The following is a 13306-nucleotide window of genomic DNA, read 5'->3' on the forward strand; positions in this document are numbered from 1 at the left end:
AGCTGTTTCACTACCTTGTTCTATGTTTAAAATAAAAACTTATACATACGAGTTAATCAATATCAAGTAAAATATAATCAATGTTAGAACTAGCTATGGCCGGTTAACTACGCCATTTGACGAATATATATATGAAACAATATTATGATATTGAAGAAAAAAAATTTGATATTTAATGAGATTTTTCTGTGTCGCGTTTTCTTTAAAAAGCTTTTATTATAAAAGCTGAGTAGTTTATGGTGTAACTGTATATGCGTTATAAAGCATTATGTGTTTATATTACTTAAAAAATTGTACTAACAATGAGAAATAACAAGGAGGTAATCATGAAATGTCAACTGGTGTCTCATAAGCTATTTACCCTGTTAAATTATGTTTAAAAGACGAGACAAAGTTGGCATAACCAGAGGTCGAGTACAAAGGCTATTTCAATTATTACACCAAAGTTCACATAAAGATTTTTACGACCAAAACGGAAGAAAAAGAAACGTGAAAAAAAACTCAAAACAAAACATGAAACAAGTTTATAACGTAAAGCACACTATAAAGTGGCAATAACTTTTTACAGAAATTTAATTGCAAGAGGAATAACTTGATAACAAAATAAGAAAACATTTTGAATTGGCCCCATTAAGGCAATTGTAGGTCTCTTAAAAATATTATTTTCCCGAAAAAAAATGAGAATAATGAAAAGACAGACAAATAAAAAAAAACATAATTTTTTTTATCATATTTTGTCATTTTATGTTTTTAATATTTTTCGTTTCATGCAAATTAAAAATCTAAATAGAGCATATTTAGTTATTATTATTTTATTATTATTATTATTATTATTATTATTATTTTTTTTTTAATATTAGTTATAAGTTTCAATGGATTTTCTCGTTAGTGCTGAAGCAAACACGCCTAATGACTATATAATATATGATAATTATATTTTATCCAAAGTAGGTAGTAACATTTATGGATTATGGCATGTTTTAAATTGGTTTTTATAAAAAGAATATTTTTATTTTACTACAATTTTTGTTCCGTCAAAATGGCATAAAATAAAACGTACGTAAATAATTATACTGTACTATGTATAAGAAATATAATAAGTACAGTGTAGGTTTTTACAAAGTATTTGAATATTTAAATATTCTTATTAAACAAAATGAACACATTCATGTGTTAATCAAGTCTTAAACTTTTAATACGGGCCATCTGTTCCCCCGGGAGGTCCGATCAATATCCATTATTCAGTTATAGGCGCATCTAAACAGTATTGATATCGGTCGTTATTACATGCGTTGTACTTCTTGCTTTTAAATCACTGATTATTTTTGTCGATATTACATCAATGTTTTTTAAAATACGAAAACTTTGAAAGTACGATTAAATAAATAAAAAATATAAACGTTTTAAAAAGATTGGAACCGTTACAACATTTTACCCTACTTGCATCCATCTACTTCGTAGGCTGTTAACGATAAAATTTATAATAATTTCAACACGAGCAAATCGTACAGACGTATTTGCGATCTGAGCACGATATACGCACCGAATATCGCCTTTAATTATGTAAATACCGATTCCACCGTGAATGTATTAAAATGCGTAAAGACGGCGCATACTGTATATAATATCGCGGTATAACGACGAGTTGTAGTACCTATATTACCTACTAATTTAGTTGCTCGAAATCTTGAGCACGCAAATACCAAACAATGTTAATTCCGGAATAATGACGACGGAAAATCGATATCACGCGTTCGGTTTTTCCGCATACTTCCGCATAATAATATTATACAATATTGTTATAATATCACAGCACTGCTGTACGCGTATATACATTCCACGAACAAAAGTTTACACGGATATAATAATACGACGTCAATATGTCATAGTATTGCGATATAGCCGGCTGTAATAATAATTATATACAAAAGGAAGTCTGACCGTGTCGGCGGCGGTCCTACGGAGTATGGCGGCGACGACAGGCCGGGTTGATTTGTCGAGTGTTTGCGGCACGACGCGTAGCAATGTCACACGGATAACCGCAGAGGTGGTGCCGGGGACGGTGGACCTGAGTTGCGATCGCAGTTTAATAACAACAATTCACCCGAATATCTGGGTTTGGATTTATAAACGCGGACGCTGCGTAGGAAATTATTCAAGTATCCGAGACGGACGGTCGCGGTCAAAGACCTATTATAATATATAGATTCATACTATATTGTATTATTATAATAATATTATGACGATAATAGCGTATATACGTATTGCGCAAGCGAGGACAAGAGCTGTAGGGGATAAAGTTCTCGGCATAATTATATAAAGAAACGAGTACCGGTGTATTATTATTATAATTTCAATTAGGAGTAGTGTTATAGGTACGGATGAAAGTTAGAAGCGGCGTATTGCATTAATCGTGTTAACAAAAAAAAAAAAAAAAGAACCGTAATGAAGGGACTTAAACGCTGAAAAATGTACAGACGACAAATGATTTTAAACTGCTGTCGAACGAAATTTTCAAAGAAGAAAAATCGTACGTTCAATACATATTCTCTCCTCAAAACTCAAGCGACGACCGGCACAATTATATCGTTGTAAAACTATATTACAAGTAGTGTTTAAATAGGCTGTATAGAGTGTATTATGCGCGAACTTACCGGATTCGAACGATATCTCGCTGATCATCATCCATTTGTTGGCGAAAAACAATTGTAGTTTGAGAAACCTGCCGGTCCGGTGGTGAAGTTTTACCGTAACGTTTCTGGCCTCGGGCATGATGGTGTCCGCCGGGTACGTGTACGACACGGGTTCCGGAAAGAAGTGTTCGCCTCCCACACTGAAATAGGCTTTGGCATGAGAAAAAACCTGAAAAAAAATCCAAACTCGTTAAATTGGATCATGGTATACGGTACAAATATAAAAATATATATAAACATATTATTGTAAATCGATTTACGTATGTGAATATCGATACAATATAAAAGCATATTCTAAAATTCTATTATTTTATATTATTAACGAGTAAGCGTCATAACTATTTTTGCGTAATAGTGGATCGGTTTAACGTATTAGCTTTTAATTATTATAATATTCACGTGTGTATAATAATAAACTCGTCAACAAGCTTTAAATATTGACATTTAGCGTTTGTTTCAAAAACCAAAGAAAAAAATATATATATACATATATAGTAAACATTATAATTGTTTGAACGATGTATATAAAACGTGTAATAATATGTAAAATATTAATGTGTGTTTGTGTGTGTAAAAAATAACGCTTGTTTTTCCAAACTTTTCAAGAAATCCGTTGAAATAAATAAAATTTTCATACACAGATTCAAATAACGTGTTGTATGCGCACTGTACGTAAAACTAAAACTTTGCATACGCACATTAGATCGTCGAAACACTCGAAACACACACATTCAAATACATTTAAAACAGTACACGTATCATACGGCAGTCTCATTTCTTTTTCGACTCGTTGTAGTAAATTTCAATAATAATATGCTTTACGCGAAATAGAATAGAATCCATTTAGAAACGGTGTAAGAGTGGGACCCCCCATCCGAACGCGGACGAAGTTAACATTAAATGCGACGGCCGTCTGTCTATTTGTCCCTTTGAGCGCGTCACTGCCCGAAGCAATCGGCCATCTTCTCGGAATCTCGACTTCAATCACCTTCAAGACGCGGTTTAAGACTAACATTATACCTTTAATGATATACTATATATTAGCAGAACGACTACAAGTATTTTACTTCCGACCGACTAACGCCTTCCACGTCGTTCCGCCGAATAGGTACCCCCTGGTGGATGGCAGAGCCATATTAACGAACCAAACCTAACCTGGGAGTGAACTTTCAATATCCTCCTTACCTAGCCACCTTAAGCAACATAAATACAAATAATTACATTGGTCAGAAATATTATATAGGTATTAGGTATGTTTGCGGCTTTGACGCAGTGTTATGGGTTGTAAAATAATATATATTATTATTGACAATGTAAGTCAATGAGTACTTATTGAATTTCCGAGGGACAACCTAGTTTTGGTTTGAGTGTATTAACTTTTTCCAAACGTTTATAAACTGATAAATTGAAACTTAATTATAAAAATATCTTAGTACAGTTGTATTTAAACCAATATTTCGGTTAAGAACGACGTAAAAGTGAATATAATATTTATAATTAATATACGTGAATACTTAGCTCTGTCAAAAATATTTTAGAGATAAAACAATGATTTTAAACAGATACCTTGTTTCCAAATATAAAATTAAATTAAATCGATTATATTGAGCAGAGATCATTTAAACAAGACAAGTTATAAACCTTCAGTCTCTAACCTTAGTTGTACCTATACCCTGTCTCAATTTCATTACATCATAATGGATTTCAGAACCAACGTATAACCTGCCCTGCAGACTGTAATACTTTGTAATTATTTTCGTTATTAAATGTCCATTAACAACAGATACATATGCAATCTAAGGTCGAGTGGGCATTGTAACATTAATTCAATTTCAAACTGAACATCAAATGTTTTACTTATATTATATTATATACCTTCATATTGATTTTTAATTAATATTGGATTACAATAAATTATGAGTTTAATTATGTAGTATAACAAATGCTATGTTCTACAACCAATATTGTGTATACATTAACATTGATTTACATCGGAATTAAAATATTAAATTGCTAACATTTACTAAAGTATAATATTTAAAGTATAACAATAATCCAACGATGTAAAAACAACATATTGTATTCACATTTTTACTGATTTAAAACTAAATATTACATTTTTAATAACTATTCAATAATATTTATATGTTGAAAATATAATAATTGTAAATGTTAATTTTGTATTTAAATTCAAATGTATACTAATTGTAAATTAAACGTTACTATGACTAATTCGATTTTATCCAACTAACTATTAGGCTTATTTTAATTTAATTTTTAACATGTTAATTTCAAAATTTTAGTTTTGGAATTGTAATAATAACGTGCTTTAAATTACAATCGACAGGTGACTCTCATTTGTTCTGAAATGTATTGTCTATGTAATCCTATTGACCTAAAGTTATGTAATGAAATGTATCATCATCATTAGTCATGTACCTACAAATAACATAGAATAATAATGATCAATGTGTAGATGTAATTGCCCATTAAAGAACTAAAAACGATGTAAACAGTATTATACTGTTGATAAAAATATCCAACTAATTAAACGATAACAATGTCTTATAGAATTCTATCTATACATATCAATATATCATGTATAGATAGAAGACAACATTTTGAAAACTTTACGAATAGTGCAGGCGTAAATAATTGGAAATTTGTTTTGCGGATGGATTTCATATTTTTCTATATCCCTACACAATAGTTATAAAATGTATCTTTAAATAGACATTGCTTATTAGTGTCATATGAAGGATGATTTTGATAATTGAATCAAAAATAATTTACATTATTAAATAAAAACAGAAATATGTATCAATTTAAAACGTTTTAAATTTAGATTGATAAAGATAAATATTAGACGCATTATTGTACTTCACAATTAATTGTTTATTTACAACTTATATTTCTTTCAAAAACATAGGTTCTATAATATAATGAGAATGTATTTCTACCATATTCCCATGATTTCACGTAACTTTGAACAAAACGTACATTTTCAGTGACCAAAGCTAATACTATTATTATTTTTTTTCATTTGTAGCTTCAATGTCAATAAAAAAAAATCATGTAAGAAAAAAAATTTAGTGTATAATATAATATTATTTCAGAAAGCTAAATTTGATGTATTGAAAATAAATTATATAACTTTTACGAACTTATACACTTTAAAAACTAATAAAAATCATATTAATTGTTGAAAGTCATAAAAGCGATATTGGCGCTTTTGATCACAGATTTAAAATTGATAAGTTTCTTAAACGACGTTAGATTCGAAATAAAATAAGATCTTCTATTCAATATTTTAAACAAATATTTTTATTTTTTTTATTCATCTGTATATAAAATATAAATCTTTGTCAGACTTATTTTAAGAAACTACTCATCCAATTTTGATTTTTTTAAAATAAAAGGTACATCGTGGAGTAGGTTTTAAACTTATTTTAGATTCTATAAGTTGATTAAAAATCGAGTAATTATTTATTTTAACAACCCGTAAATAAGCACATAGAGATATTTTTTTCATCTATGTTACTAATTATAAGCAATTACAAATTAGTATTTTTATTTTAGTGAATAGTTGATGTAGTATAGCAGTACAAAACTTTTTCGTTGTTTTTAGTTCAAATTATTTAAACTTTATAAGTTGTTAGTTTATGGTTCAGAATGAAAAGTAAGTAAAATTTCGTCAAACAAAGAAAAAAAAAAGGAAAAAAAAATAATTTAAAAAAAAGCTGCTGTTAATGATCAAAGTAACGCTGGGCGAGATGGCTATGTGAAATTGATATGTCTGAAATATCATTTATATACCGCATAAATCAAAAAACCAAATATATTATTTATCTACAGACGTAACGCTAAATTATAGCATAATAGATAACCAAATTTAACATGAATCCTTTTTTTTTTTACGGACAATAAAAGTAAATATCTATAAATTATAATAGATCCCAATACGTTTGTTATGGGATATCATACATTTTTATTAAATTACAAAAATAATAAATTCATATACACACAAAAGAAATTTTGTTAAAAGTTACTTTTGTCATTCGTGTGTTACCGTTAGAAGAATTTAAAATACTTATTGAAAGTTTCCTTATACATTTAACATTAAAAACACATTTTTTTTATAAGTACCTAAAAGTAATAACATTATATTGTATTATATTAAAAAAATTAAAATTGATTTATACTTAATATTTTGCTCATTAACATCAATAGATTTAAGTGAAAAAAAACTTACTTGTACGCCTTGACGAAAGTCATTGTTGGAGTGCATGTACAAGGCAGTGAAGTTCCTGACGATGTCAAACTCGAAAGTCATTTCTACTGATGACCCATAGCCCATAGTATCGTTTTTCCACCCTACCCATTCGTTGTATTCTGTGGAAAACGATTTTGTTAAATGGCGGAGAAAAAAGAATGCTAAACACAGCATTGGAACCGATCATCGGTAACAAACAAATAGAGTACACAATACATGCATAATATATTATATCTGTATATTGTTATTTTCACCGACTTACTTTTCACGAACGGTTCATCAATTCCGTATCGACCGTCGCAGAGTTGTCCTATACCGCCGACCAATATACCACTTTCCTCTCGACCATCGTAACCCGTGTCTTTTACATCACCCTGTATTACCGAATAGCTGATTACACCTTCTGTGAAATAAAAACAAATATATTCACTATGTTAATTTATCAAATAAATTGTCTTGCAACGATATGTATATGTTTTTTTTTTTTTTATTATTATGCATTTTGCTTATCGTGTTTTGTAAAACACATGTCATTTCTGTTATTGTCATGATGAAACCTAACGAGAAGTTGATATCCCAAGCATTTTTTTTATCTCATGTTATATACTGCATTACGTATAACTAGGTCAACATAGAATTAAATAACAAATTACTTACTGTGAGTACCTAATATTTTGCTAGAAATAAAATTGTATATTCTACTACGTCGTTAACTATAGTGCAGTTTATTCTCGTCGTCCTTAAGGCGATCGTTATAAATGTTTAGAGTTACTAAATAGTGAAAATTCCTAAAATACAATAACTTGTCACGAATGTGAAATTTAAATCTGAATGTTTATTAAATATGTGACACTCGAAAGCCTGACTTAAATGGATATAGAGAATCTCATTATTTAATTACATAAGATTTAATTTCTATCATGATTACAAAATAAAAAATCTCTACAGCCAAATACACTAATTACTTTAATTTTGTTTTCGTTAAATTCAACAACAAAAAACTTTCAATGGTTACTGTAATGACTAAATTGGTCCATTCCAACAGTACAAATGGAGCTATACCTATGTATCGACAAAATATTATAATATAAATGAAATTCAATTTGTTCAAAAAAGATTAAATAGGGATTAAAGTTAAACAGATTTTATAAATTATATACACTACAAGTATCAATGAATTATCAGTCAAAAGTTTCTAACTGTATTTAAATCTTTTACAAATAGTTGAACGAGCTTGTAAATAAATCGTTTAAGTTATTTACTTTTGAAGACAAAAGAATAAGTGTTGAATAAAATAGTTTAAAAATGTTTTGAACTCAATACCTACCTAGTCATGCAACAGTAATAAATTCATGTTAAATAATAGTTATTTACGCTTCAAAACTTGCACACTGGAAAATTCCTATATTTTACACAATAATTGGTAGATATTGCAATGTATACTTTAGTAATAAGGATATTGTTGTTGTTTTTCGGTTGTAAATAAAATTGTTTACTTTTTTAAATTTGGTAAATTTTTATTTTTTCTAAAATAAATAAATATTTAAAATATTATTTGGAATAAATAAATTGTAGTACATAGATTAACATAATATTGAATTTATATATTTATATTATCAAAAATTATTCAGTGTTAAAACATAACAATATGCCATCACTAGTCACAATTAAATATTTTATTAATTTAAAACATATTTGTATTATTTTAATGTATTTATTATTTAGTAAAGGTTGTTTTAATTTTTTTTTTTAATTGTATGATTTTTTTATATCAATACTTTTAAACTTAAATAAGTGTATTTTACTGTAAATTAAGGTATCTCAATATTAAAAGAATACAATAAATATAAATATTTCAAATTTAAAAATTCAATTGTTCATAACGTTATATTTTTGTCATTCTTTAGTAAAGAGACATTGGTGGATCATACTGATGATGTACACATTTTTAATTCCGAACTTAAAATCGCGTGCCTTGTGAACCCAGTATATATATTTCATATACATAGGCAGATTAACAATTTATAGACTATATGAATACAGATAAACGTGTAATTGTGGTCTTGTAATATTTTCAAAAAGTCAAATACAAATATAAACTTTTTCGAAATGCTGAAAAATAATATGCATAAATTCACAGTTTTTAATGTAAGTTTCACGTGTGCACAACTATATACATGGTCTTTTATATAATATTATCATTCAGAACATACGCTAAACACGTGCATAAAATATACGTGTATGTATAATATTAATATGTAATGCTTTGTGCCGGTTTTTTTTTAGTGTTCATGAAATCATGAGTTTTGCTATTTATATGAATGTAAATGATTATATTCAATATTCATATATTACCATTTATCATGTACCATATTAAAATATCTACAAATGAATACAATTATTATTATGAATTGTATGTATATTATTGCATACATAAACATACTCCAGGTCGATCACTGGGGGCTGAATCGATCCTAAGTAATTTATCTAAGCCATGTCAACAAAAAATATCAACGGCCTTTTTGGAAAATAAAGTGATCCTTAAAAGCTATATAGTGTAATAGTGCTATAAATTGTTATTCAGTATAGGTAGGTACCCTTACCGTAATGATAACAACCGATAATCTCAGCTCGAAGGCAAACCATACGTGGCTGTCCGCTGTAAGGCACTAAACGAATTTTCGATGCTATGATTGCTGGCACCAAAGATCGGTCTACTATTGTGTTCGTGTCTCTGTTCGCTTGTAAAACCTATAAACAAAAACAGAAAAAAATTAAATATGCATAATATTGTAGTTATCTTCTATAGTCTATATTATAAGTCTGCTATACAAAATAGTAGTGGTTACACTTTTCTTTCACACAATAATTTGACTGATAATGTTGTCTCATTTCAACATAAAATGCACGACACAGCAGTGGAGTCATCTGCGTTTTTAATTATTTACATAACTTCATTGTTCCTAATCGTAATTCGTATAATAAGTTGTTTCTAAACTCCTTGACATTGATTGAAAAGTCATAGTAACATTGTTTTTTCCCATATATTTTTATATTAAAACTTAAGAGTAGAAGATTAAGTTAGTACCTATAGAAGTCTGTGTTGCTCCTAAGTAGTGAAGAAAGATTTCATAACTTATTTTATACTTACATATAACTTTTTATAATACAGTGTCATGTTTTAAATTAGATTATTAATTATTAGTAATATAGTTAAAAGATTATTAATTGTAGTTGAATGAAGAAGAACAAAAGATCAAAAATTGATTTAAATTTTAAGAGACAACGACTAGCAATCGAATGTAAAAGTATTAAAAGTCTCTTGGAAAACAAAAAACTTAAAACTACATACAATTTTCTTAAAACTTTTACCGTTAAATACTAACGTATTAAATTCTAATAAATTTCATATTATTCTCGATTTGTACCTTCTTCTGAGTTATGATGATAAATTAACTATACTATAAAAGTAAGTCCTGATTTTTTGTCACGCATACAAAGATTTACACCGTTCAACGTATCGTCACCAAATTTTTTACTATTACACCTGACAGTTTTCTGGAGGTTTTAGTACCACTTTTGTTAGGGAACATTGCCAATATTTTGACATTTTCAGATTTTTACAAAAATATGTTATCATGTAACACACTGTTTGGTGTGAAAACGAAACATATCTACGTGTACCTATATAGTAACAGTGTATCTTTATTTCGAAAAAAGAACATAATAATTTACACAAAATAAGTTTCGTGTCTAAAATTCAAATTTCGATGTAAAGATGATATATCTATGTATTATAATATATTAAAATAATTGTTTAAATCATATAGTTAAGCAATCGCCTACGACCCACCTCAGAATGTGTATATAGAATCGACAATGAATCAATTATTATTGTCAACGTATATGAAATCTGACAACGGCTCGGTGCTTTGAACTGTCCTGTGGGGTTTGAAGTATAACTACTGAAGTATACTGCGTTCTAACTTTGATTAACGTTCTTAATCTTGAGACTCGAGTAGTTAAAATAGGTTAAAACGCATCCAATAATAATAATAACTAATAGAAAAGTAGTATAGTAAGTCAGTACCGTGCTGATCGGCTGTATGATATACAAAAACCCACAGAATGCCATGCCCAATGTTTTCGTTTAATAATCGTTATTATTTTTATTCATTTAACGATGTTATAATATTATTTTTTATATAATATATTTTTCGAGTGTAAGAATAATAATATTAATGTAAGAAAAAAATTGTTTTTATTATCTATAAAAATATTTATAATTATGTATAATTTAGTATAAACACCTTAGGTTGTTATTATTTTGCGTAAATATAATGTATACACACTTTATAGCATTTTAGGATAAAAATAACTATAAGACAAAGAAACAGCCAAACAATTAGCAAACAACTATCCACGGGGGCGAAATACTTGGGTAACAGCAAGTAAAAATAATAAATAAAAAAATAAATAAAACGTCTATTATCTACCTATTAGTATAAATTTTTAAATGTATACTTAAATGTATTTATGTTTTTATTGAGAGCCAGCAAAATTGTTTTTAATTATTTCAAGTATGATTATAGTTTAATTACTATATAAATAATATAATATGACCATTTAAAATTAACTGTGTTACTCCCGATAGGTAGTATAATTTAAAAAAAAATAATTATAAATTATTAAATTAAATAAAAAATAATATTTATATAATAGAAATTAAATTATTGTAATGGGTAGTTGCTAATACGTACAAAATAAAACAAACGATATAAATTATTTTAATTTTAGATTTAGTATGCGCAGAATCATGACGACCTGTTGGCAATCCGTTTGTTTAAACGTAAACTCAGAAAATATCGGTGTCTTAAAAAACAATGTAAGTAGGTACATAATAATATAATTATGGGTATCATAAAATTTAATGTTCAAATGTTTCTAACCATTAACCAAACGTTTTCATCCGCATATTTTTACATGCGATTAGTTATTTTAAACCCCAATTGACATTAATAAATTATAAAATTATATTATAATCATGTATTATGATTTAAGGTTAATATATCTATTCCCTCCACTTTATATATAATATAAATCACTATTTTATAAAGAAAATATAATATAACACTATAAGTATATTACTAAGGTACAGAATAATTCCCTTAATAAATACAGTATATAAAATTGTTTAATGGATTTAATTGAAACGATTAAAAAAAACATAATAGAGGAGTATATCGGAGAATACTAGTATATATTCCGTATAAGTATAGCAGGCATGCTATGTAAGAAAATATGAAACAAAAACTAGGATAGCAACCATTGAATATCAAACTAAGTGGGAAAATATTAAGAAGTAGACCAATAGATCAAGGAGGCAATGGTTCGACGAGGTAAGTCAATATTTAAGGATGTACAGAATTGGAAAAACATTTTTTATTATTCAAAATAGTGGAAGGTGGAAAGCTATAATGACGATGGTGGCAAAGACATAGTCTAGTAATTATAGAGCCTAAAAAAAGAATACAGATATACACAAAATAATACGTTAAATATCATGAGCGTAATAATTTTTATGTAGAAATTAATAATAATATTATTGTAATAATTATTTAGAGATGTGTTTTTATGAATATTTTTAGTGGCTAACTTTCGGTGTAATCATACTGTGTATATTATGTAATATGGTATGAAATTAATCGAAGTTTTCACGTGTGAGATGAAATATTGAGTGCTAATTGTAGAACACACGGCTATTGTTATTGAAATATACGCAACTTCTCTCTCTATAGCCATTGAAATTATGAGAAGGTCCCTGTAGAATAATAATTAATTCCCCACTATGTCTCAACGATATTCAATTTTCAAGTATAAAACATAATTTCACGGGCTCGTACTTTTCATCATTTCCAATACGGTTTGTGGCGGCCATATAAAGTACATTCAAATTATCACTCAACGGCAGAAACCAAGTTTTCTCATTAAACGTAATGTTCCTATATAGTGTATACATTATACATCACATAACACCACTAAAGAAAATAGTACTACACAATAATATAATATATGCAATATGCACATATTATATAAAATGTATATTGTACATACATATAAGCATTACATAAACATAATATGATATAAACGCTTCTATAGACTTGGTTCGAGTACATGTGTACACATAAAGTTGTTTTCCAATTATATGACCAGACTATGTTATTTGATATTATTGAAAATCGGACAGAAAATTCACTGCAAATATCAACATTAAATATTATTGCTAATTGCCTATCGGCATGCGTTACTTCGAAAATTTTGTTCATAAAATTTTATATAC

At 27.7% G+C, this 13306-nt stretch overlaps 1 protein-coding gene across 1 annotated transcript in view; it reads right to left on the reverse strand.

The window, feature by feature from the left end:
* The window catches only part of LOC114133080 (discoidin domain-containing receptor 2), a 239687-nt gene that overhangs the window by 66407 nt on the left and 159974 nt on the right, over window positions 1–13306 (reverse strand). The window contains exons 5-8 of the mRNA XM_050197794.1: window positions 9570–9717; window positions 7229–7369; window positions 6946–7085; window positions 2655–2862 (exon numbers count right to left, since the gene is read on the reverse strand). Of these exons, the coding sequence (XP_050053751.1) occupies window positions 2655–2862; window positions 6946–7085; window positions 7229–7369; window positions 9570–9717 (637 nt within the window). The remainder of the gene's footprint in view (window positions 1–2654; window positions 2863–6945; window positions 7086–7228; window positions 7370–9569; window positions 9718–13306) is intronic.

This window comes from Aphis gossypii, chromosome 1, assembly GCF_020184175.1.
Source record: "Aphis gossypii isolate Hap1 chromosome 1, ASM2018417v2, whole genome shotgun sequence".
In the NCBI taxonomy this organism is placed as follows: Eukaryota; Metazoa; Arthropoda; class Insecta; order Hemiptera; family Aphididae; genus Aphis; species Aphis gossypii.